Here is a 22,218-nt window from a genome sequence, read left to right as displayed (position 1 = left end):
CAACATTTACCTTTCGCTTTTTAATGGCTCCATTTGCCCCGGGGACAGCTTCACACAGGCGACTTATTGCTTCCCTAAAGAATAGAAACCATGTAAATAAAGACTTAGCATACTACCTCCACACAGTAAGGGTTTAAGAAATGTTAGAAATTATCACGACCAAAAAGTACACATACATAATAGTGAGTCTGACACAAACGGTATTCTCCCACTCTCACAGGAGGAAATGCTGTACTTACTCCTGCAGGAAAACCTTGCAGCACCCGAATACTGAGCAATTGCTTTACAACAAGGAGCTCTACTGTTCGCCTTTTTCATCTCTGTTTTCTCTTGGGTTTTCAGATTTTGTTTTTTGTGTTGCTGATTTTTAACCAAAAAGGAGGGGCAGGGCATTGTCATCTGGAAATACTTCGCAGTTTTATCTTTAGCAAAATCATCTCTGTAATGTTATGAATAAAAAGCTTCATAGTATCTCAGAACTAAAGACGATTAAATACAAAAAGAACCTGACACTAGAGGAAATTTAAAAGGATCGGGAGAACATTGAACTTCAAGGTGGTCTCAAATGGAGTTTTATTGACTAGGTTGCTGCTGCAAGCCATTGAGCTTTCATGTAATTTCACAGAAGAAAAGAAATCAATATCAAATTTCCTCCTTTGCTTACTTTTCTGCCCTTCCTATATATTGCACTTCCTGAGAGAAAGGCACCGCTAAAATAAGTAGTTGCTCCTTAATGGAAGTGGTGAAGGAACTGGCGCCCTCCTTTCCAGAAATGCAGTTATAACTAAAAGCTTTTGTCTCTGGGACTCTGAGCATTCATAACTGCCCAAGCTTTCACTCTGTGTGATTTGAACCTTAGCCTTGTGGCCTTGAACACATATATTAAACTTTTCACAAGGCAAATGGAAATCTCTTCTGGATTCCCCAGAGATCATTGTTTAAATTAATAAACTATATTCTCTCACACACACACCAACACACATACACATGCAACATTGTATTATAGTTTTTATATATATTATATTTCACAATAATATTTTCTATAGTTTAGATTCCCAAAGGAAGTGGGGAGAGGTCAGAGAGAGGAATGCAGACCGATTTTTGTTTTGTTTTGTTTTGTTTTTGTTTTGAGACGGAGTCTCCTTCTGTCGCCCAGGCTAGAGTGCAGTGGCGCGATCTCAGCTCACTGCAAGCTCCGCCTCCGGGTTCACACCATTCTCCTGCCTCAGCCTCCGAGTAGCTGAGGCGCCCGCCACCATACCCGGCTAATTTTTTTTGTATTTTTAGTAGAGATGGGGTTTCACCGTGTTAGCCAGGATGGTCTCGATCTCCTGACCTCGTTATCCGCCCGCCTCGGCCTCCCAAAGTGCTGGGACTACAGGCGTGAGCCACTGCGCCCGGCCATGCAGACCCATTTTGAAAACTACAGCTATGATATTTTGTAGTGCAGAGCGATGTTCTTCTAGAAAATACTTTTGAAAGATAAGCAGAATTCCCAAAGATTCTAGGCATTATTTTGCACTTATAATGTATGTTTTAGCTCAGATCATTTTTTCTATATAAATGAAACTCTTCTTCAAGGTATTATCTTGTCTGATTTTTGCATAATGATCTGCAATCAAAGGATAGAATGGATCTTTGGTTAGCATATATTCTCAGGATTTCATATTTATTGTTTCTCTAGGATTCTATCCTTTGTTCTCTGGAGTCAAACACAAGGATAACACAGATAGTTGGGCCCTCTGGCTTGGTTGGTTGATTGACGTTTTGAGTCATCTTAATGATTACTCAGTAATTGATAAGACTCATTATTAATCCAAATTAGCATTGATACTGCCAAAATAGCTAGTCCAGGCACCCCACTCTATTGACAGTATTTAATAAAGAGATATTATAAGATAGGGCAGATCCTTTACTCCATGAGAGTGATTTGGATGTTTTGGTCTAAAAATACAAAAAATTAGCCAGGCGTGGTGGCAGGCACCAGTAATCCCAGCTACTTGGGAGGCTGAGGCAGAAGAATCACTTGAAGCCAAGAGGCGGAGGTTGCAGTGAGCTGAGATCGCGCCATTGCACTCCAGCCTGGGCAAAAAGAGCAAAACTCCGTCTCAAAAAAAAAAAAAAAAAAGTTGACTATAAATGATGTGAACTTAAAGTAAAAACAAAGGTGGATATTGATGCTGCCAAATATAATAACAACAATAATAAAAATATAACAATAATTATATGCCAAATATAGTAATTTTTTACTAGAAGTTGTTACTTTTATATAGCATCTTGTAATTTCACAAACTGTTTTCCCACACATTTGTTTTGATTCTCACACCAATTATCAATATCTTCTAACAAAAAGTAATGCAGTGAATTTAAGTTGAAGGGAATACTTTACAGCATGAATACCTCTCAAGGAGGTTTTGAAAGGATGAACCTTCCTGGCAGGGAGGGGATTGGAAATTCTAGACAGACAGAAGAGCATAGGTGAAGACACCAAAACACAAAGTATCATGATATGAGGGGAATTACTCGTACTTTGATATTGCTGAAGCATAACATATGGTAGTACAAGAGTGAATATTAACTAAGAGATAAGAGTCTAAAAACTGTTTCTGTGAAGTGCCAGACGGTAAATATTTCAGATTTTGCTCTTTTGCAAGTACTCAACTCTGCCATTGTAGCACAAAAAGCAGCCTTAGACAATATGTAGACAAGTGAGCATGACTGTGTTCCAATAAAACTTTATTTATAGAAGCTGGTGGCTGGCCAGATTTGGCCCATGGGCCATAGTTTGTTGACCCCTGGATCCGATAATTCACACAAAAGGAGAGAGAAATCATTTGGTTTTTTAAGACAGGAAAATATTCACATTCATTATAATTTCAAAATTGAAAATTAAAACAACAAGATACTTCACTCATATTAAATTAGGAAAAAAGATACAAAACCCAGCGTTGGAAAAGATGGGAAATATTCTGCTTTAGGAATATTTATCCATTGCCAGGGGCCTTGGTTAGTATTAATACAATCTTTCTGGTGAGTAATTTGGTAAAAGTTGACAAATGTCAAAATTTATCAGAGCACAGGCGGGGCATGGTGGCACACACTTGTAGTCCCAGCTACTTGGAAGGATTGCTTGAGCCCAGGAGTTCAAGGCTGCAGTGCCACTGCACTCCCGCCTGGGTGACAGAGTGCGACCCTGTCTCTAAAAACAATTTGTTTAAATAATTTATTACAGCCTTTGACAAGGTGGGGAGAAGGCTGTATTGGGATAGCATTGAGTATATAAGTAAAAGAAACACTTCAAGTAAGAAACCAACACGAAGTCTTGTGATATAGAGATAAAACATATCAAAATAAATATTGCCACTCAGACTATAGAAATATGAAGAAGTCTATATAAATTAGTGTGAAAAAGTAGAACTTGCAACAGTATATACACATTGGTAGCAGCTATATAAAATTAATCCTGTGTCAATAGTAATATAGAAAGAGCTTACAAACTATGGCTTGGTTTTAGGTGTTTTTTTTGTGGTTTGCTATTTTGTTTCTGATTCTACTGATGTTTAGATATAAACAAGGTAAACAATGTTATGTTTTATTTTCATTGTGCACTTGATTGGATAAGTAACCCTTTAAAATATTGAAAATAATGCAAAGTAAGTTCCTTCAGCAGGAGTTTTGCTAGTGTGAGGCAAAGGTGTTGAGATGTGAAGGCACATGAAAGATGTCCCAATGGAGAGGTGACACCCATAGAGAGATGAGACGATGTTCCTGTTATGGATACTAACAGATGTTCTTTACTTCTCTCTCTGCTCCCATTCCAGCTTAGCTTTTAACTCCTCCATCTTTGTAGCCACTAAATCCAGATTTCCTTTTTCAGTTATTTAAGTAGAGTTACCTGTTTCTATTCCCAAAAGTTTCATAAAGATAAAAAATCTTGAGCGCGTTTAGTAAAGCCTTTTAGAATGGTACACCTTGCAGTAGCAGGGAGCCCAAGTTTCAGTGAAACAACAGCCCCTATTTTTTATTTAATTTTTTGTTTTTGTAGAGATGGGGGTCTCACTCTGTTGCCCAGGTTGGAGTGCAGTGGTGCGATCATAGCTCACTGCAGTCTCAACCTCCTTGGGCTCAAACAATCCTCCCACCTCAGCCACCCATGTGGCTGGGACCACTGCAACCGGCAAGCACCACCACAATCAGCTAATTTTTTCTTTTTGTTTTTTATTTTTTGTAGAGACAGGGCCTCCCTATGTTGCCTGGGTTGGTCTTGAACTCTTGGGCTCAAGTGAGACTCCCACCTCAGCCTCCCAAAGTGCTGAGATTAGAGGTATGAGCCCCAGCTCCTGGCCAGCCCCTATTTACTGAGCACTCTTTATGGTCAGGCCCAGAAGTGAGCACCTTATGTACATCATTTCATTGAGTCGTGACAGTACCATTCCAAGGTATGGACTTTACCCTCATTTTACCAATGAGGATAATAAAGTTCAAATAATTTAAATAACTGTACTAATAAGGCAATTGACAGTGGGAGAGACAGAATGCAAATCCAGTTCTGACTTCAAAACCCACAAGCACCGGGGAGGAACCATATTGCCAGATGGATGAAAAGGAGGGAGTCCTAGGCTGTAGAGACTAGGGGAAGTAGTATATTGACTGTCCTTCCCTTGCTCACTCCCCTCACATAGTGAGGGGCGGCTCTTCGGCCAATCGTTAACACCAGCGTGGCTGGTAAACTACCCAGGCAAAAGGACAAAGTGGTAGGGGCCGACTCTAGAAAAGGCTTACTCGGATGCCCCTGCCCTTCCCCAGCCCTCTGCTGTCTATGTGCTGGCTGCCACCTCCTGGAAGAAACGAGCATCTGGAGCCAGGCTCTTCCCACCTGGGCAAACACATATGAGTGTGCACTCACACGCTCACTCAGAACTGTATATTTGAGGCATGTGAGGCTTTACAGAGCGCCCAAAATCTCTTGATGTACAAAACTCTGCTCAAAAGAAAAAAAGGGGAAAACTTGTGCTTATGAACTTGCTTTAAAAAGTAATTATTAGCCAGGCACAGTGGCTCATGCCTGTAATCCCACCACTTAGGGAGGCCGAGGCAGGAGGATCCCTCAAGTCCAGGACTTCGAGACCAACTGGACAATACAGTGAGACCTTGTGTCCACAAAAATATATATATTTTTAAATTGCCAGGCACAGCAGTGCACACCTGTGGCCATAGCTACCCAGGAGCCCGATGCGGGAGGATTGCTTGAGCCTAGGAGTTCAAGGCTGCAGTGAGCTAGGATCACATCACTGCACTCCAGTCTGGGTGACAGAGCAAGACCTTTTCTCAAAAAAATAGCAGTTATTAATTTTTTGAATTGGAGACTCTAAGATGAGCCATGCTTCTCTCCAGTAAAAGACCTATTTGTCCACTTGCCTTGCTGATAGCAGCGTTAACAAATCTCCTGAAAGAAATCCCAGCAAGGAAAGGCAGATAGATGCCTGCATTTTGTTGCTTTTGTTCACAAAGATCTTTTCTTTCCCTGCTACTGGGACCAAGACATTAACTGTAACATTTTCAAGAACAAATAGTACTTTCAGTGCTTTTCTGGAGTCTCAGCCACACCCTTGGGCCAACTTTACAAATGCCGAGGGAAAAGAAAAAGAAAACAGAGGCGAGAGCCATTTCTCCTGGGGCCGAGGGGGTCCCCGCCATTCTTGCAGCCCAAGCAGCTGCGCTCCTGCAGAACCTTTTTGGAGCTGAGTGGCCGTGAGACTTTCTCCAGCTAGCAAACATTCAGCAAGTGTCTGCTCTTAGAGGAGCAGAAATTTTGGGGTTTCAATGGCTAAAGATTTCCATCTTGGGAGCCTGTATTAGAAAGAAAGAGAAACGCCCCAGAGCACCAACAGTGGCCACTTTGTTTATTGTTTCGCCACATGAGAGAGAAGGGGAGAAGTGGGCTGATGTAAGAGAATGAGAATGCCGTTGAAGATTTGCTTTTAAGCATATAAAACTCTGCCTACGCCATAAGACCAAAAAAAGATATTTTGTCTGTCTTAACAGAGTCCAAACTAATCATCCAAACAAAGCCACCTTTCTTCACCAACTCCTGGCCACTACAACACTTAAGTTATAATTCTTCTGTGTCTTTAACCCTTAAACAGTTAAGCTCCTCTGGAAGCAATGTCGCCTCACACACACACACACACACACACATGCACACACACACACTTTTTTTTTTTTTTTTTAAGTTTGGAAGGCAATATCACAATCCAAGACAAAGGGGAGCGTTTAATGGGAGGAGAGGCTGTGGGGCAGATATTTTCTGGTGAATGTCAAGATGCAGTTCTTCAGTAAATAGGAAAGCCAGAAAATGTGCAACATGAAACCAGGCAAAGGGGCCCAGCTGGAGTGATTAAAGGCAATGATCCCCATATCCCCCACCCTCACACACACACACACACACACACACACACACACACACACACACACACACACACCCCTATAGTCACATATGCAGTGAAGGAGTAGTTCCAGTTTTGTCCCAGCAAATAGGAATGAGAATAAAATTTTAATCACAGCAAGAGCCTTTCCAAAATAAAAAGTCAATGATACTCAGCCAAAACAAATTCACCTGCATTTCCCAAAGGACTTTCTTTCACTTTGCATCTCCAACGTAAGTCCTTAAAGAAATCAGTTAACAAAGCCCAAGGGACATGTTGGGCCCTAAATGTCTCGGATTGCCTACTTGTTATGAATGAAGAGACTCTGAGTAATTCAGACTGCATATCCATGTGGTATTACGCTGTTCTTATTGTTCTAGGGAAACCAGTACCATCTTTTTTTAAATCTTTGCCTCCAGGACAACAAGGCTCAGTGATTTATGTGTTCAATTTTGTCCAGCTTAGTGAAATTAAAGACATCCAAGAATTTGTGAAAGCCCTCAGACAGGACACTTTAGAACAGGAGCCTGCCTCTGTGGTGATAAGCACACAATGAATGCAGTCAATGCCCATAGACCAGTTGAAAATGGAAAGCCTTAAACTTGCTTTGTGCTATTATCAAGGGGCATCACCCGTGCACTCTAGGAGGGTGAACTCAGCTCATAAACTACATCCTTTCACTTTAGAAACAGGCACCTCGAGTCCCAGGATGGTCAAATAAAACCTTTGAGTCAAATAAAACCTTTGAGTACTGCCCACAGCATTTATCCCCACACTGACTTAGTGTACCACTCTATTCACCTGAATTGTACTTAAAGTCTGATTCTAAAGTACATTTGCTAGCCAACGCAGCTCAGCAACCATAGGAAATGGGTTTGTCTGTCTACTTTGTGATTCTGCCCTTTGGCTCTGATGCAAATGTGAACCCATTAATCACACTGGAATGAGGTGAAAGACCCTCTTGTCTAGGGTATCACATCTCCCCTATAAATCTCACTAGTTAACGGACATTAAGTGCTGGTTTTTTCCTGTCCCCACAGAGATTTCCTGTAATACAATCAGGTATCTCAAAATTCAAACACTTATACCCACAAACTGTTGGCTTATAGGCTTTATAAGTGGTTAAAGAAATGACAATAAGAAATAGAGTTGGTTTCATATAAAATACATGGGAATTTATAAATTCAAAAGATTGTTCTCCTTTAGGGTAAACTGGGATTCTTTAAAACAACTCTGTTTTTGACAAAATATTCAAAATATTATGAAGGTGTGTCTTTTGGAGTTAGAGTGCACTGATGCATAATGTGGTCACTTAAAAGCCAAAGCTCAATTAAAAAAAAAAACAAAAAACGAAAACAGGTCTTACTCAGTCACCCACTTTATTCACTCAGGTTCACTCTAAACAATGTATATCTACTTCCAAAAATTCTTCAGAGAATACTTGGAATTTTAAAGATATTTAAAACAGTTTGGCCAGGTGTGGTGGCTCACACCTGTAATCTTTGCACTTTGGGAGGCCAAGGTAGGCGGATCACTTGAGGTCAAGAGTTTGAGACCAGCCTGGCCAACATCGTGAAACTCCATCTCTAGTAAAAATACAAAAATTAGCTGGGCATGGTGGTGCACACCTGTAACCCCAGCTACTAGGGAGGCTGAGGCAGGAGAATTGCTTGAACCGGCAGGTGGAGGTTGCAGTGAGCCAAGATTGTGCCATTGCACTCCAGCCTGGGTGACAGAGCAACACTCCGTCTCAATAAATACATAAATGAATAAATAAATAAATAAACAAACAGTAAAACAGTTCGTCATACAGGTGTCTATATTATTGAGCAAGACAGCAATTGGTGTAATGAATATATTACTTCTACCACTGTTTTTGTTTTTTTTTTTTAAATAACTCTGGTTCTTTTAAAGGCTATTTGGCATATATGTTGTAAATTTTATTGGAAATTCCATTCTTTTAAATGTGTGTGCACCTTTGGAAGGAATGAACAACTGGCCTAGCCAGTTAATCCACCTTGACAAATAATAGTAGGACAACTTCAGCTTGCACACCCACGGAGAGTACACCATTTAGGTAAGTGGTGATCAAACTGTAAAGTTCTTAAGAATCAACTGGGTGCTGGTTAAAATACAGATTTCTAGGACTGTTCCTAGAGGTTTTGATTCTGAGGTGAGGCCTAGGAATCTACAGTTTAACAAACCTTCCAAGTGATTCTCAAAATAAAAAAGAAGAAAGGCTTTTACCAGAGGGCACATGGAGGTCCTGAACATCTTTGCTTACATCACCCCTTGCACACACAAGCAGTGAGAGAGTGGCCTGCATTCTCTCTCTTATCTGGAGGCAGCAAGGTCATCCTGGAGGCAGCAAGATCTAATCCATTTGCCCCTCAAATGCATTCAACACTCTAGGCAGTGGTTCTCAGCCTTGGCTGCACATTGGGCTACACCACCAAAAATGTTACGAAGTTCTGAAGACTGGGTCTCAGCTCCAGAGATTCTGACTTAATTGGTGCAGGACAGGGCTTGGGGGTCAGAAGTTTTAAGATCTCTTCCAAATGCTTCCAGCAAGGCTAAGGTTGAGAATCACTCTAGCAGCAGTTGGCAAACTTTTTCTGAAAACGGCCAGGTAGGAAATACTTTAGGCTTTGCGGGTTATACAGTTTCTGTTACAGCTACTCAATTCTGCTGTTGTAGCTAGAAAAACAGCCATAGGCAATACATAAACAAATGGATGTGCCTTGTGTGCCAGTAACACTTATGGACACTGAACTTTGAATTCCATATGATTTTCATGTGTCACAAAATATTCTTTTGGGGTGTTTTTTCCAACCATTTAAAAAATGTCAAAACCATTCTTGGCTGACAAGGTGGCAATATCGAAATCAGGTAGCAGATGGGATTTGGCCTGCAGGGTGTTGTTCTCCGACTCTTGCTCTAAAGCAAACCAGAAACAAATGTAAGAGGCTTTGGGGTCATGGTCAGTTATTGGCTTGTGCATGGTGCAAAGCTTATTAGAGTGCAATCTTTTGCAAGGATTGTTTATACATATTTTGAACTTTGTCTTGTTCAGTTTCTTGGTACAAGACATTGGGTATTATAAGAAAGGGGTCTTTCCCTATGTCAGTATAAGAATTATGGGACTCCCTTTATGCTGTAAATTTATTGTTTTTCCATTCTTTTATTCTAACAGCACTCAGTAGAGGCAGATGGAAGCAAATTATTTTTTCCTTTTAATTATCATCTAACCTTCATTAAGTGATACTATGTACATGAAACAGTGCAAAGTGTTTGGGCAGGCAATACAGAAATAAACAAAAGTGCAAAATTATAGTAACTGTTAAGATTTGATGGCTTTATCTATAACTCTACTTTCTTATGATAATAGAAAGTGAGGAAAATCTAGTTAGGTAGACTCTGCAGCTAGACAGCCAGAGTTCAAAATCTAGCTGTCTCTTACAATCTCTGTCACCTTGAACAAGTTTTTAAAGCTCTCTATGTCTCAATGCCTTAAATATAAAAAGTAAGAATAATAATAGTGCTTTGAACAATACCTCAGTAAATGCTAGCCATTATTATTGCTTTATCCTTATAATGGCTATCTACTTTAAGAACTGGGTTTAGGCCGGGTGCAGTGGCTCATGCCTGTAATCCCAGCACTTTGGGAGGCCGAGGCAGGTGGATTGCTTGAGCTCAGGAGTTTGAGAGCAGCCTGTGCCACGTGGAAAACCCTGTCTCTACAAAAAATACAAAAGTTAGTCAGGTGTGTTTGCTTGCACCTGTAGTCCCAGCTACTTGGGGAGGCTGAGGTGGGAGGATTGCTTGAGCCCAGGAGGTCAAGGCTGCAATTAACTGAGATTGTGCCATTGCACTCCAGCCTGGGCAAGGAAGTGAGACCGTGTCTCAAAAAAAAAAAAAAAAAAAAAAAAAAGAACTGGGTCTAACCTAATTTATACAACACCTAGTACCCAGCAAAGTATTCTCTGTGTTATAACTGGAATGCTATAGTTAATATGTTATATAGTAGGTCAAATTATGTCTATCATGTGTATAGTAATGGATGGTATAAGTTTCTATAAAGGCAGAATACATGTCTGGCTTTCTTCAGATATTGCATGGTACCTAGTAGGCTGCCTTGGAAATACAATGTATTCAATATATGAATGTTAGGTAGTGCTATATCGTCAAAACAAAGTGTAACCCTTGTCTCCCTATATAAATCCAATCCCCCTTCAGGACAGAGGTACTCATTCCTCCAGTTGCTGGAATGCTCACTTCTCATGGATTATAGCTGAGTTCCTTCCGCAGAAATTGTGCTCTCTAGGGGAAGTTGCCTTGCCCATGTTATGTCCCCTCCCCAGCGGCAGCAGGCATCCAACGACCTGACTGGTCAATATGGGGTTCCAAGGCCTGGTCCCCGTACCTCAATATGGGGCGACTCTGAAGTGCCATCCTAGCTCCAGAATTGCCCATGGAGTCTGCTGTGACTTCACTGCTTTTCAGCCTCTCCCTCTGCCAGGCCCTGCTTCCCTCACTCCCTTGACGGTTGATTTCAAGAGCCCTCCCAGTAAACCTTTTGCATTCAACTCTCCATCTCAGAACATGTTTCAATATCCAGCCTGAGACCTGCTAACAAGCTGCTGCCAGAGTTATGCCCCCTTAAACTTGCATACACTTAACTAGATGATGTCTTTCAAGAACCTATTTTGTCACAGACAACAGTGAAAAAAATCATTTTCAGAGAATTTCTCATAAGAGACACATGATCTGGATCAAAAACACCCACTTTTTAATTGTTCAAACATACACTACAGTACACATTTCCTAGAGTAAGTGCAGCTCTCAAAAACTACAACTCAATCACGTATAATTAAAGGGACCAGAGCTGTGCACTTACTCTATAAGGCATTTCTCGGCTTCCCTACTGAGAACACCAGCGGGAAATGGAATAAATCTGCCTGGCAGGTAGAGAGATGCACCAATTGTCCTGCATTTGCTTTGGCCACAAAGCTCTCCTTTTACCAATGAAAAGACTATCTCTGGATGAGATTAGTTTTCGATGAGTTTTGGGTGCCTCCCATCTAGCTCACTCTTCCCAAAAGGAATTATATCATTATTTTTTTTTTCTAGCTATTTAGGATGTAGCATAGTTAAAACTCACTGCTCTCACATTCCCTGATATTCCCATTTTCCTTTCTTAAAAGCAAAAACAAAACAACAATTAAAACTTGCAGATGCTTTGGGGGATTTTCTGGGGAACCACCTGCTCAAAAATAAGGAGGCTCCATGTAATCTGTGGTCCAAATTACGTGGAGACCTCATTTTAAAATCACTGGATAGGCTTCCCTTGCACATGCGGGCCTCAAAGTGCAGTCCTCGGACCAGCAGCATTAGCATCGCCTGGAACTCATTAGACATGCAAATTATTGAATCAAAAAACTCTGGGGCTGGGGTCCAATATTACATGTGTGTTTGTTTGTTTGTTTCAGAGACAAGGGCTCACTATGTTGCCCAGGCTGGAGTGCAGTGGCTATTCACAAGTGTGTGATCATCACACACTACAGCCTCAAACTCCTGAGCTCAAGTGATCCTCCCATCTAAGCCTCCCAAGTAGCTGGGACTATAGGTGCATGCCACCATCCCCAGCTAACATTCTCTGTTTTAACAAGCCTTTGCATACTAAAGTTTGAGAATGACTATCTCACACATTTTTTTTCTCCTTAGAAATCACAAAAGGACATTAAAGTATCTTTTCCTACAGATGTATGAGTATCTTTATGAAGCCCTTCCAGAGAGAACTCACAAACAAGGAATCTGGCATCTTAAACCCAGGATTAAACATTTCCTTATTCTGTCCCTTCTGGCTTTCAGAACTTCCCCAAGATTTGTCCCTTAAAATTATTCCACTTTGGTTGACCCATAATGCACAAGAGGCAGGGCAGATCTGATTTCCAGTTCTACCACCTATTGACTTGCTAGATGACCTTGGTAAAGTTTTAAATTTCTCTAAGTCTCAATATTCTTATGGACAAAACAGGGTTAATGGTAATATCTATTTTATAAATGTTAAATTTTGTGATGACAAAGTTGATAAGAGTCGCCATAAATTAATAATAAACTGCTATTTCAACAGCCTGCTAATAGTTGAAACCATGTTTGATCTCTTCAACTAGAAAGAGGTTAAGGCTCATCCAGTTCCATGTGATTGAGAAATCCTTCCCTTCATCTGAATCAGCTTGTGGACCCCAAGGCTGTCTGATCCAAATGAGTATCTTCATGGAATTTATTTTTATTCCTTTGTTCAAAAATATACCTGGCTGGGCACAGTGGCTCACACCTGTAATCCCAGCACTTTGGGAGGCTGAGGTGGGAGGACTGCTTGAGGCCTGGAGTTTGAGACCAGCCTGGGCAATATAGCAAGACCTCAACTCCACAAAAAAAAAAAAAAAAAAAAAAAAAAAATTTAATTAGCCAGATGTGGTGGTGTATGACTATGTTCCTAGCTACTTGGGAGGCTGAGGCGGGAGGCTCACTTGAGCCCAGGAGTTTGAGACTGCAAGGAGCTCTGATCATGCCACTGCACTCCAGCCTGGGTTACAGGATCTGGGTTACAGTAGGAGATCCTGTCTCTAAACACGACACACACGCACGTACACACACACACAGACACAACACACACACACACGGATGGCACCCATAAGCAAAACACTCTCCCGTTGAGCCAGGGACCTGACTAATTGTCCAAGAGCTTCTTGTTTTGGAATTTGGCCAGGTTCAGCATGTCAAATCCTATGTTTTTGATTCTCTAGGTCTTTTCTGCTTTTCTCTAACCAGTAGTGACCATGGAAAGTTCAAGACCTCCGGGGTCATCTCAAGATCTGTGATCCAGGCCTGAGAAGCCTAGAAACCTCTCCGTTATTCGATAAATAATTATCAACACAACTATGTTCTACAAACTGTGGCTCTGAATCCTTCCAGCTTCAGGGACTGGGCTTCTGAGGAAAACCTTCAAGCCCAAAAATGATGGATGATGGAGCCCTTGTGGTTGATCCACTGAAAAAAGACCTTAGGGAACCCAATCCCTTCCAGGCCAGACATCCTCCAGGGCACACTCTGAGCTTTCTCAGGAGGCTGCCATTCGACTGCAGCTTCTGTGCTTCCCAGAACAATGGTTCAAAAGGCCCATTCTTACTTGCATTGTAAAATGATTAAGACTAGAGGCTGGCCACTGTATCTATCAAAATCAAAATTAGAAATCCAGGCTTAAGGAAAGCAAAAAGGGGCCACCAAACAGAGATACTAGAATGTATTGTCATCTGACTCTGTATGATAAAGAAGGCCTGGGAAGAAATCACTGGAGAAAGCTATTTCATTCAGCAATCAGAGCTAAAAATACACATGCATGGGCTTTCACATTCATGTGTTTTAATCTCTGAATTAATTTGTTTCTCTTCAAACACTTGAAGCCATCCGTTACCATCTATATTTCAACATGGACAGATATATAACTATTCTTGCTTAGGCTAGTGAATGTGTATATATTGCCTGATTGAGGAGCTGTGTTTGTGTAATAATATCTGCACATCTGTATGTTTCTATAGATTTATATGGATAAATTAGCAGGCCCTGCTTTTAGCCGCAACATATTTTTAGAAACCACTTCATAATGTAGATCATATTTTCCATGGAAAAGATACTATAATTGGGAGTTTCGTTCCTGACCAAGGACTCCTCAGCAAATGAAATATAGAAACTGCCAACAGCTTGTCATGGAACGAAAACTATGACTATTTTATATACCTCTATAAATATCTAAAACACTAAAACAATGCCCTAAGTCCTATAAAAGGGGCCTAAATATATACAGTACCTATACATGGAGTCTCAAAGTTTAGAAATGTTTAACCACCACATAAAAATACAGCTCAATTGAACTATGTTCTACAATTAACTCACTGCTATAATAACATCAAACATTTGATTAACAATTTTGCAAATATTAGATTTTAGTAGAGCATATTTAGGGATAATTTAAATAGTCCAAAGAAATGGATCTAATGTCTTCTTTTCCTTTTGAGGTTGAAGTCTATTTTTTACTGTGTCTACTACCTTCATTTTACAAACTTCTTTTTCCACCTGATTTTTCTTGTCCTTGTCCTTCCCCCATTTCCCCCTACTCTTCCCCTCTCCTACTTCCCCATCTCATCCCCTTTTCCCTACCCACTCCCCTTCTCAATACAGGATTACCGTGGAACTACCATATTGCCACAATACAGTGCTGTCCTGATTAAAGATGTCTGGTCCAGGGTTAAGCCTCAATCGCCATATTTACTGGAAATTAGTATTTGGAACTAAGAGAACCAGAGATGGGGGCGTCCCTGTACTCCTGCTGCCAAGGCCTCAGAAGACCTGGCCCCTGTCCTTTATTAGTTTGATTGTTCACTGCTCCTCAGGTTCCATGAGCTGCCCCAATATCCTTTCAAGGAATTCCCCTTTTTGCTTAAGCTAGGCAATCATTTTCTGTTACTTAAAACCCAGAAGTAAATATGCCTAGGGCAAGCAGATGAACTGAAAATTATTCCCTCTATCTTAAGGCTCAAATCAAAGCAATTACTGCTCATACTCAATGACCTACAAAATGTGCCCAACAAGTGGCAAAAACATGTTACAAATTAATATGCACCACAGGATATCACTTTAGTTTTTAAATATGCAATTAGAGAAACCATACATCAAACTGTTACTATGGGTTATCTCCAGCGATTTGCCTTTTTTTAAAGTTTATTCTACTTACCAATTTCTACAATAGGCCAGATTTACTTTTCATAATCAGAAAAGAAATGCAAAAAAAATTAAGAATTAGATGTGGCCCAGAGGATTGACCTTACCAATGATAATGGTCATGGTGATGCGTGATTTCTTTCTTTTTTTTTTTTCTTTTCCTTTTTTTTTGAGACAGAGTTGTGCTCTGTCTCCCAGGCTGGAGTGCAGTGGCGCTAGATCAGCTCACTGCAACTGCTGCCTCCTGGGTTCAAGCGATTCTCCCCTCAGCCTTCCCAGTAGCTGAGATTACAGGCATATACCATCATGCCCAGCTAATTTTTGTATTTTTTTTAAAGTCTGTGTTTTTTTTTTTTCCATAAGTTATTGGGGTACAGGTGGTATTTGGCTACATGAGTAAGGTCTTTAGTGGTGGTTTGTGAGATTTTGATGCACCCATCACCTGAGCAGTATACACTGCACCATACTTATAGTCTTCTATCTCTCATCCCCTCCCACTCTTCCCCCCAAGTCCCCAAAGTGCATTGCATCATTCTCATGCCTTTGTGTCCTCATAACTTAGCTCCCACTTATCAGTGAGATCATATGATGTTTGGTTTTCCATTCCTGAGTTACTTCACTTAGAATAATAGTCTCCAGTCTCATCCAGGTCACTGCAAATGCTGTTAATTCATTCCTTTTTATGACTGTGTAGTATTCCATCATATATGATGGAATACTACACAGTCATAAAAAGGAATGAATGAATACATATATATATATATATGTATGTATATGTATATGTATATGTATATGTATATGTATATATACCACAGTTTCTTTATCCACTTGTTGATTGATGGGCATTTGGGTTGGTTCCATGATTTTGCAGTTGTGCTGCTATAAACCTGTGTGTGCAAGTATATTTTTCGAATAATGACTTCTTTTCCTCTGGGTAGATAGAAGGGAAAGTTGAGGCTCAGAGAGGTAAGTGGCCATTCTAAGACCACCAGTAGATACCCAGTAGTGGGATTGCTGGATCAAATGGTAGTTCTACTTTTAGTTCTTTAAGAAATCTCCACACTGTTTTCCATAGTGGCTGTACTAGTTTACATTGCCACCAGCAGTGTAGATGTGTTCCCTCTTCACCACATCCACGTCAACATCTGTTTTTTGATTTTTTGATTATGGCCATTCTTGCAGGAGTGAGGTGGTATTGTATTGTGGTTTTGATTTGCATTTCCCTGATCATTAGTGATGTTGAGCATTTTTTCATACGTTTGTTGGCTATTTGTATATCTTCTTTTGAGAAGTGTCTATTCATGTCCTTAGCCCACTTTTTGATGGGATCGTTTGTTTTCTTTCTTACTGATTTGTTTGAGTTCGTTGTAGATTCCGGACATTAGTCCTTTGTCAGATGTATAGATTGTGAAGATGTTTCTCCTACTCTGTGGGTTGTCTGTTTACTCTGCTGACTGTTCCTTTTGCCACGCAAAAGCTCTTTAGTTTAATTAGGTCCCAGCTATTTATCTTTGTCTTTATTGCATTTGCTTTTGCATGCTTGGTCATGAAATCCTTGGCTAAGCCAATGTCTAGAAGAGTTTTTCCAATGTTATCTTCTAGAATTTTTATAGTTTCAGGTCTTAGGTTTAAATACTTAATCCATCTTGAGTTGATTTTTGTATGAGGTGAGTGATGAGGATCCAGTTTCATTCTCCTACATGTGGCTAGCCAGTTATCCCAGCACCATTTGTTGAAAAGGGTGTCCTTTCCCCACTTTATGTTTTTGTTTGCTTTGTTGAAGATCAGTTGGCTGTAAGTATTTGGATTTATTTCTGGGTTTATTCTGTTCCGTTTGTGTATGTGCCTATTTTTGTACCAGTACCACACTGTTTTGGTGACTATGGCACTATAGTATAGTTTGAAATCAGGTAATGTGATGCCTCCAGATTTGTTCTTTTTGTTTAGTCTTTCTTTTGCTATGCAGGCTCTTTTTTCATTCCACAGGAATTTTAGAGTTGTTTTTTCTAATTCTGTGAAGAATGGTGGTGGTGTTTTGATGGGAACTGCATTGAATTTGTAGATTGCTTTTGGCAGTATAGTCATTTTCACAATACTGATTCTGCCCATCCATGTGCATGGGATGTGTTTCCATTTGTTTGTGTCATCTATGATTTCTTTCAGCATTGTTTTGTAGTCTTCCTTGTAGAGGTCTTTTGACTCTTTTGTTAGGTATATTCCTAGGATTTTTTTTTTTTTTTTTGCACTATTGTAAAAGGTGTTGAGTTCTTGATTTAATTCTCTGCTTGGTCGCTGTTGATGTATAGAAGAGCTACTGATCTGTGTACATTAATCTTGTATCCAGAAATTTGCTGAATTCTTTAATCAGTTCTAGGAGCTTTCTGGAGGAGTCTTTAAGGTTTTCAAGGTAAAAAATCATATCTCATACCGTTAGCAAGCAGTGACAGTTTGACTTCCTCTTTACTGATTTGGATGCCGTTTATTTCTTTCTCTTGTCTGATTGCTCCGGCTAGGGTTTCCACTACTATGTTGAAGAGGAATGGTGAGAGTGGGCATCTTCGTCTTGTTCCAGTTCTCAGAGGGAACGTTTTCAACGTTTCCCTATTCAGTATTATGTTGGCTGTGGGTTTGTCATAGATGGCTTTTATTACATTAAGGTGTGTCCTTTGTATGCCGATTTTGCTGAGAGTTTTAATGATAAAGCGTTGCTGGATTTTGACAAATGTCTTTTCTGCATCTATTGAAATGATCAGGTGATTTTTGTTTTTAATTTTATTTATGTGGTGTATCACATTTATTGACTTGTGTATGTTAAACTATCCTGCATCGCTGGTATGAAACCCACTTGATCATAGTGGATTATCTTTTTTGATATGTTGTTGGATTCGATTAGCTAGAATTTTGTTAAGGAGTTTAGCGTTGATGTTCATCAAGGATATTGGTCTGTAGTTTTCTTTTTTGGTTATGTCCTTTTCTGGTTTCGGTATTAGGGTGATGCTGGCTTCATAGAATGAATTAAGGAGGTATGCTTCTTTCTCTATCTTGTGGAATAATGTCAAAAGGATTGGTACCAACTCTTCTTCAAATGTCTGGTAGAATTCTGCTGTGAATCCATCTGGTCCTGGAGGTTATTTTTGTTGTTGGTAATTTTTAAGTTACCATTTCAATCTCGCTGCTTGTTAATGGTCTGTTCAGGGTATCTAATTCTTCCTGATTTAAGCTAGGAGGGTTGTATTTTTCCAGGAATGTATCCATCTCTTCTAGGTTTTCTAGTTTATGTGCGTAAAGGTGCTCATAGTAGCCTTGAATGATCTTTCATATTTCAGTGGCGTCAGCTGTAATATCTCCTGTTTTGTTTGTTAGTGAGGTTATTTGGATTTTCTCTCTTCTTTTCTTGGTTAATCTTGCTAATGGTCTATCAATTTTATTTATCTTTTCAAAGAACCATCTTTTTGTTTCATTTATCTTTTGTATTGGTTTGTTTCTTTGTCTCAATTTCATTTAGTTCTGCTCCAATCTTGGTTATTTCCTTTCTTCTGCTGGGTTTTGGTTTGGTTTGGTTTGTTCTTGTTTCTCTAGTTCCTTGAGGTGTGACTTTAGATTGTCTGTTTGTGCTCTTTCAGTCTGTTTGATGTAGACATTTAGGGCTATGAACTTTCCTCTTAGCACTGCCTTAGCTGTATCCCAGAGGTTTTGATAGATTGTGTCATTATTTTTGTTCAGTTCAAAGAATTTTTAAATTTCCATCTTGATTTCATTTTTGACCCAAATGCTCATTCAGGAGCAGGTTATTTAATTTCCATGTATTTGCATGGTTTTGAAGATTCCTTTTGGAGTTGATTTCCAGTTTTATTCCACTGTGGTCTGAGAGAGTGCTTGATATAATTTCAACTTTCTTAAATTTTTTGAGGCTTGTTTTATGGTCTATCACATGGTCTATCTTGGAGAAAATTCCATGTGCTGTTGAACAGAATGTGTATTCTGCAGTTGCTGCATGAAATGTTCTGTATATATCTCTTCAGTCCACTTGTTCCAAGATATAGTTTAAATCCATTGTTTCTTTGTTGACTCTCTGCCTTGATGACCTGTCTAGTGCTGTCAGTGGAGTATTGAAGTCCCCCACTATTATTGTGTTGCCGTCTATCTCATTTCTTAGGTCTATTAGTAATTGTTTTATAAATTTGGGAGCTCCAGTGTTAGGTTCATATATGTTTAGGATTGTGCTATTTTCCTGTTGGACAAGGTCTTTTACCATTATATAATGTCCCTTGTTGTCTCTTTTACTGCTGTTGCTTTAAGGTTTATTTTGTCTGATACAAGAATAGCTACCCCTGCTCGTTTTTTGGCATCCATTTGCATGAAATGCTTTTTTCCTACCCGTTACTTTATGTGAGTCCTTACGTGTTAGGTGAGTCTCCTAAAGGCAGCAGATATTTGGTTGGTGAGTTCTTATCCATTCTGCAGTTGTGTGTCTTTTAAGTGGAGCATTTAGGCCATTTACATTCAATGTTAGTATTGAAATGTGAGGTTTAGACTGAAGAGCATTCATGTGCTCTTTGTTGACTGTGTACTTTAGTTTTTTTTTTGTTTTGTTTTTGCTTTTTAACTTGTATTTTTGTTTTATAGGTCCTGTGTGATTTATGCTTTAAAGAAGTTCTGTTTTGATGTGTTTCCAGGATTTGTTTCAAGATTTAGAGCTCTTTTTAGCAGTCCTTGTGGTGGTGATGTGGTGGTGAATTCTCTCAGCATTTGTTTGTCTGAAAAAGACTGTATCTTTCCTTCATGTATGATGCTTAGTTTCACTGGATACAAAATTATTGGCTGATAATTGTTTCTTTTGAGGAGGCTGAAGATAGGGCCCCAATCCCTTCTAGCTTGTAGGGTTCCTGCTGAGAAATCTTCTGTTAATCTAATAGGTTTTCCTTTATAGGTTACCTGGTGCTTCTGTCTCACAGCTCTTAAGATTCTTTCCTTCATCTTAACTTTGAAAATGTGCCTAGGCAAAGATCTTTTTGTGATGAATTTCCCAGGTGTTCTTTGTGCTTCTTATATTTGGATGTCTAGGTCTCTAGCAAGACCAGGGAAGTTTTCCTTGATTATTCCCCCAAATATGTCTTCCAAGCTTTTGGAATTCTCTTCTTCCTCAGGAACACCGATTATTCCTAGGTTTGTCATTTAACATAATCCCAGACTTCTTTGAGGCTTCACTCATATTTTCTTATTCTTTTTTCTGTGTCTTGGTTGGATTGGGTTAATTAGAAGACCTTGTCTTCAAGCTCTGAATTTCTTTCTTCTACTTGTTCAATTCTATTGTTGAGACTTTCCAGAGCATTTCACATTTCTAAAAGTGTGTCCACAGTTTCCTGAATTTTTTATTGTTTCTTTTTCTTTAAGCTATCTACTTCCTTAAATATTTCTCTCTTCACTTCTTGTATCATTTTCTGGATTTCCTTGTATTGGGCTTCACCCTTCTCTTGTCCCTCCCTGATTAGCTTAATAACTAACATCCTGAATTCTTTTTCAGGTAAGTCATGGATTTCTTCTTTGTTTGGATCCATTGCTGGTGAACTAGTGTGATTTTTGGGTGGTGTTGAAGAGCCTTGTTTTGTCATATTACCAGGGTTGGTTTTCTGGTTCCTTCTTATTTGGGTAGGCTCCGTCAGAGGGAAGGTCTAGGGATGAAAGCTGTTGTTCAGATTCTTTTGTCCCACAGGGTGTTCCCTTGATGTAGTTCTCTCCCCCTTTTTCTATGGATGTGGCTTCCTGTGAGCCGAACTGCAGTGATTGTTGTTTCTTCTTGGTCTAGCCACTCAGTGAGTCTACCTGGCTCTGGGCTGGTTCTGGGGGTCATCTGCACAGAGTCCTGTGATGTGAACTGTCTATGGGTCTCTCAGCTGTGGATACCAGTGCCTGTTCCAGTGGAGGGGGCGGGGGGCAGGGGCGAGTGCAGTGGACTCCATGGGGGTCCTTAGCTTTGGTGGTTTGATGCTGTATTTTTGGGCTGGTTGGCCTCCTGCCAGGAGGTGGCACTTTCCAGAGAGCATCAGCTATAGTAGTATGGAGAGGAGCCCTCAGTGTGTGGGGCCCTAGAACTCCCAAGATTATATGCCCTTTGTCTTCTGCTACCAGGGTGGGTAGGGAAGGACCATCAGTTGGGGGTGGGGCTAGGCATGTCTGAGCTCTGACTCTCCTTGGGCAGGTCTTGCTGTGGCTGCTGTGGGGGATGGGGGTGGGGTTCCCAGGTCACTGGAGCTGTGTACCTAGAAGGATTATGGCTTCCTCTGCTGAGTCATGTTGGTTGTCAGGGAAGTCAGGGAAAGCTGGCAGTCACAGGCCTCACACAGCTCCCATGCAAACCGAAGGTCCGGTTTAACTCCCACCGTGCTCTCCCAATAGCCCCCAGTCTATTTCTAGATGGAGAGCGACAGGGGCTTGAAAACCTGCCCCAGCTCCAGGCTACCCGTCTCCCAGCTGCAAAAGTGAAGGGCTTGGTTCTTTCCCTACATGTGGAGTCTGAGCACAGGATTTGTGCCCTCCCCCAGGTTCTGGCCAGGAGGCTTCTCACCCCATTCAAATTGCCACAAAGTTCAACTAGAGAATTCCTTCTCCCTGTGGAGTTTTAACCCCTGCTCCTCTGGTCACCCTCCCGATGGATCCCTGTGGTTGCAGGCAGGAATGGCCTGCTAGGGGGCCCAGCAAGCTCCCAGGGCCTTTCTACTGCTTCCTCTACCCTTGTATTTCGTTCAGCTCTCCAAATTGACTCAGCTCCAGGTAAAGTTGGAAACTTCTCCCGCAAACCAGACCTTCAGCTTCTCCAGTGGGTGTGTTTGTTCAGGAAAGGAGGGTCTCCCTTTCCCACTTCCGCATCCGGGGCACTCACAGTTTTGGGGGTTCTCCTGGGTCCTGTAGGAGCAATCTGCTTCCTTCAGAGGGTCTGTGGGTCCTCTCGGGATTGCTGGTTTTCAATTCTTGTAGTTTTGGTAGAGACAGGGTTTCACCATGTTGCCCAGGC

General features: G+C 40.6%; 1 protein-coding gene across 1 annotated transcript in view; it reads right to left on the bottom strand.

Annotated features, from left to right (window-relative positions):
* The window catches only part of SHC4 (SHC adaptor protein 4), a 136,984-nt gene that overhangs the window by 67,742 nt on the left and 47,024 nt on the right, over window positions 1–22,218 (bottom strand). The window contains exon 3 of the mRNA XM_055279042.2: window positions 11–74. Within this exon, the coding sequence (XP_055135017.2) occupies window positions 11–74 (64 nt within the window). The remainder of the gene's footprint in view (window positions 1–10; window positions 75–22,218) is intronic.

The sequence above is a fragment of the Symphalangus syndactylus genome, chromosome 5 (assembly GCF_028878055.3).
Source record: "Symphalangus syndactylus isolate Jambi chromosome 5, NHGRI_mSymSyn1-v2.1_pri, whole genome shotgun sequence".
Lineage (NCBI taxonomy): Eukaryota > Metazoa > Chordata > Mammalia > Primates > Hylobatidae > Symphalangus > Symphalangus syndactylus.
Note: the sequence above shows the minus strand (reverse complement) of the source record. Positions and strands in the feature narration are given on the sequence as shown.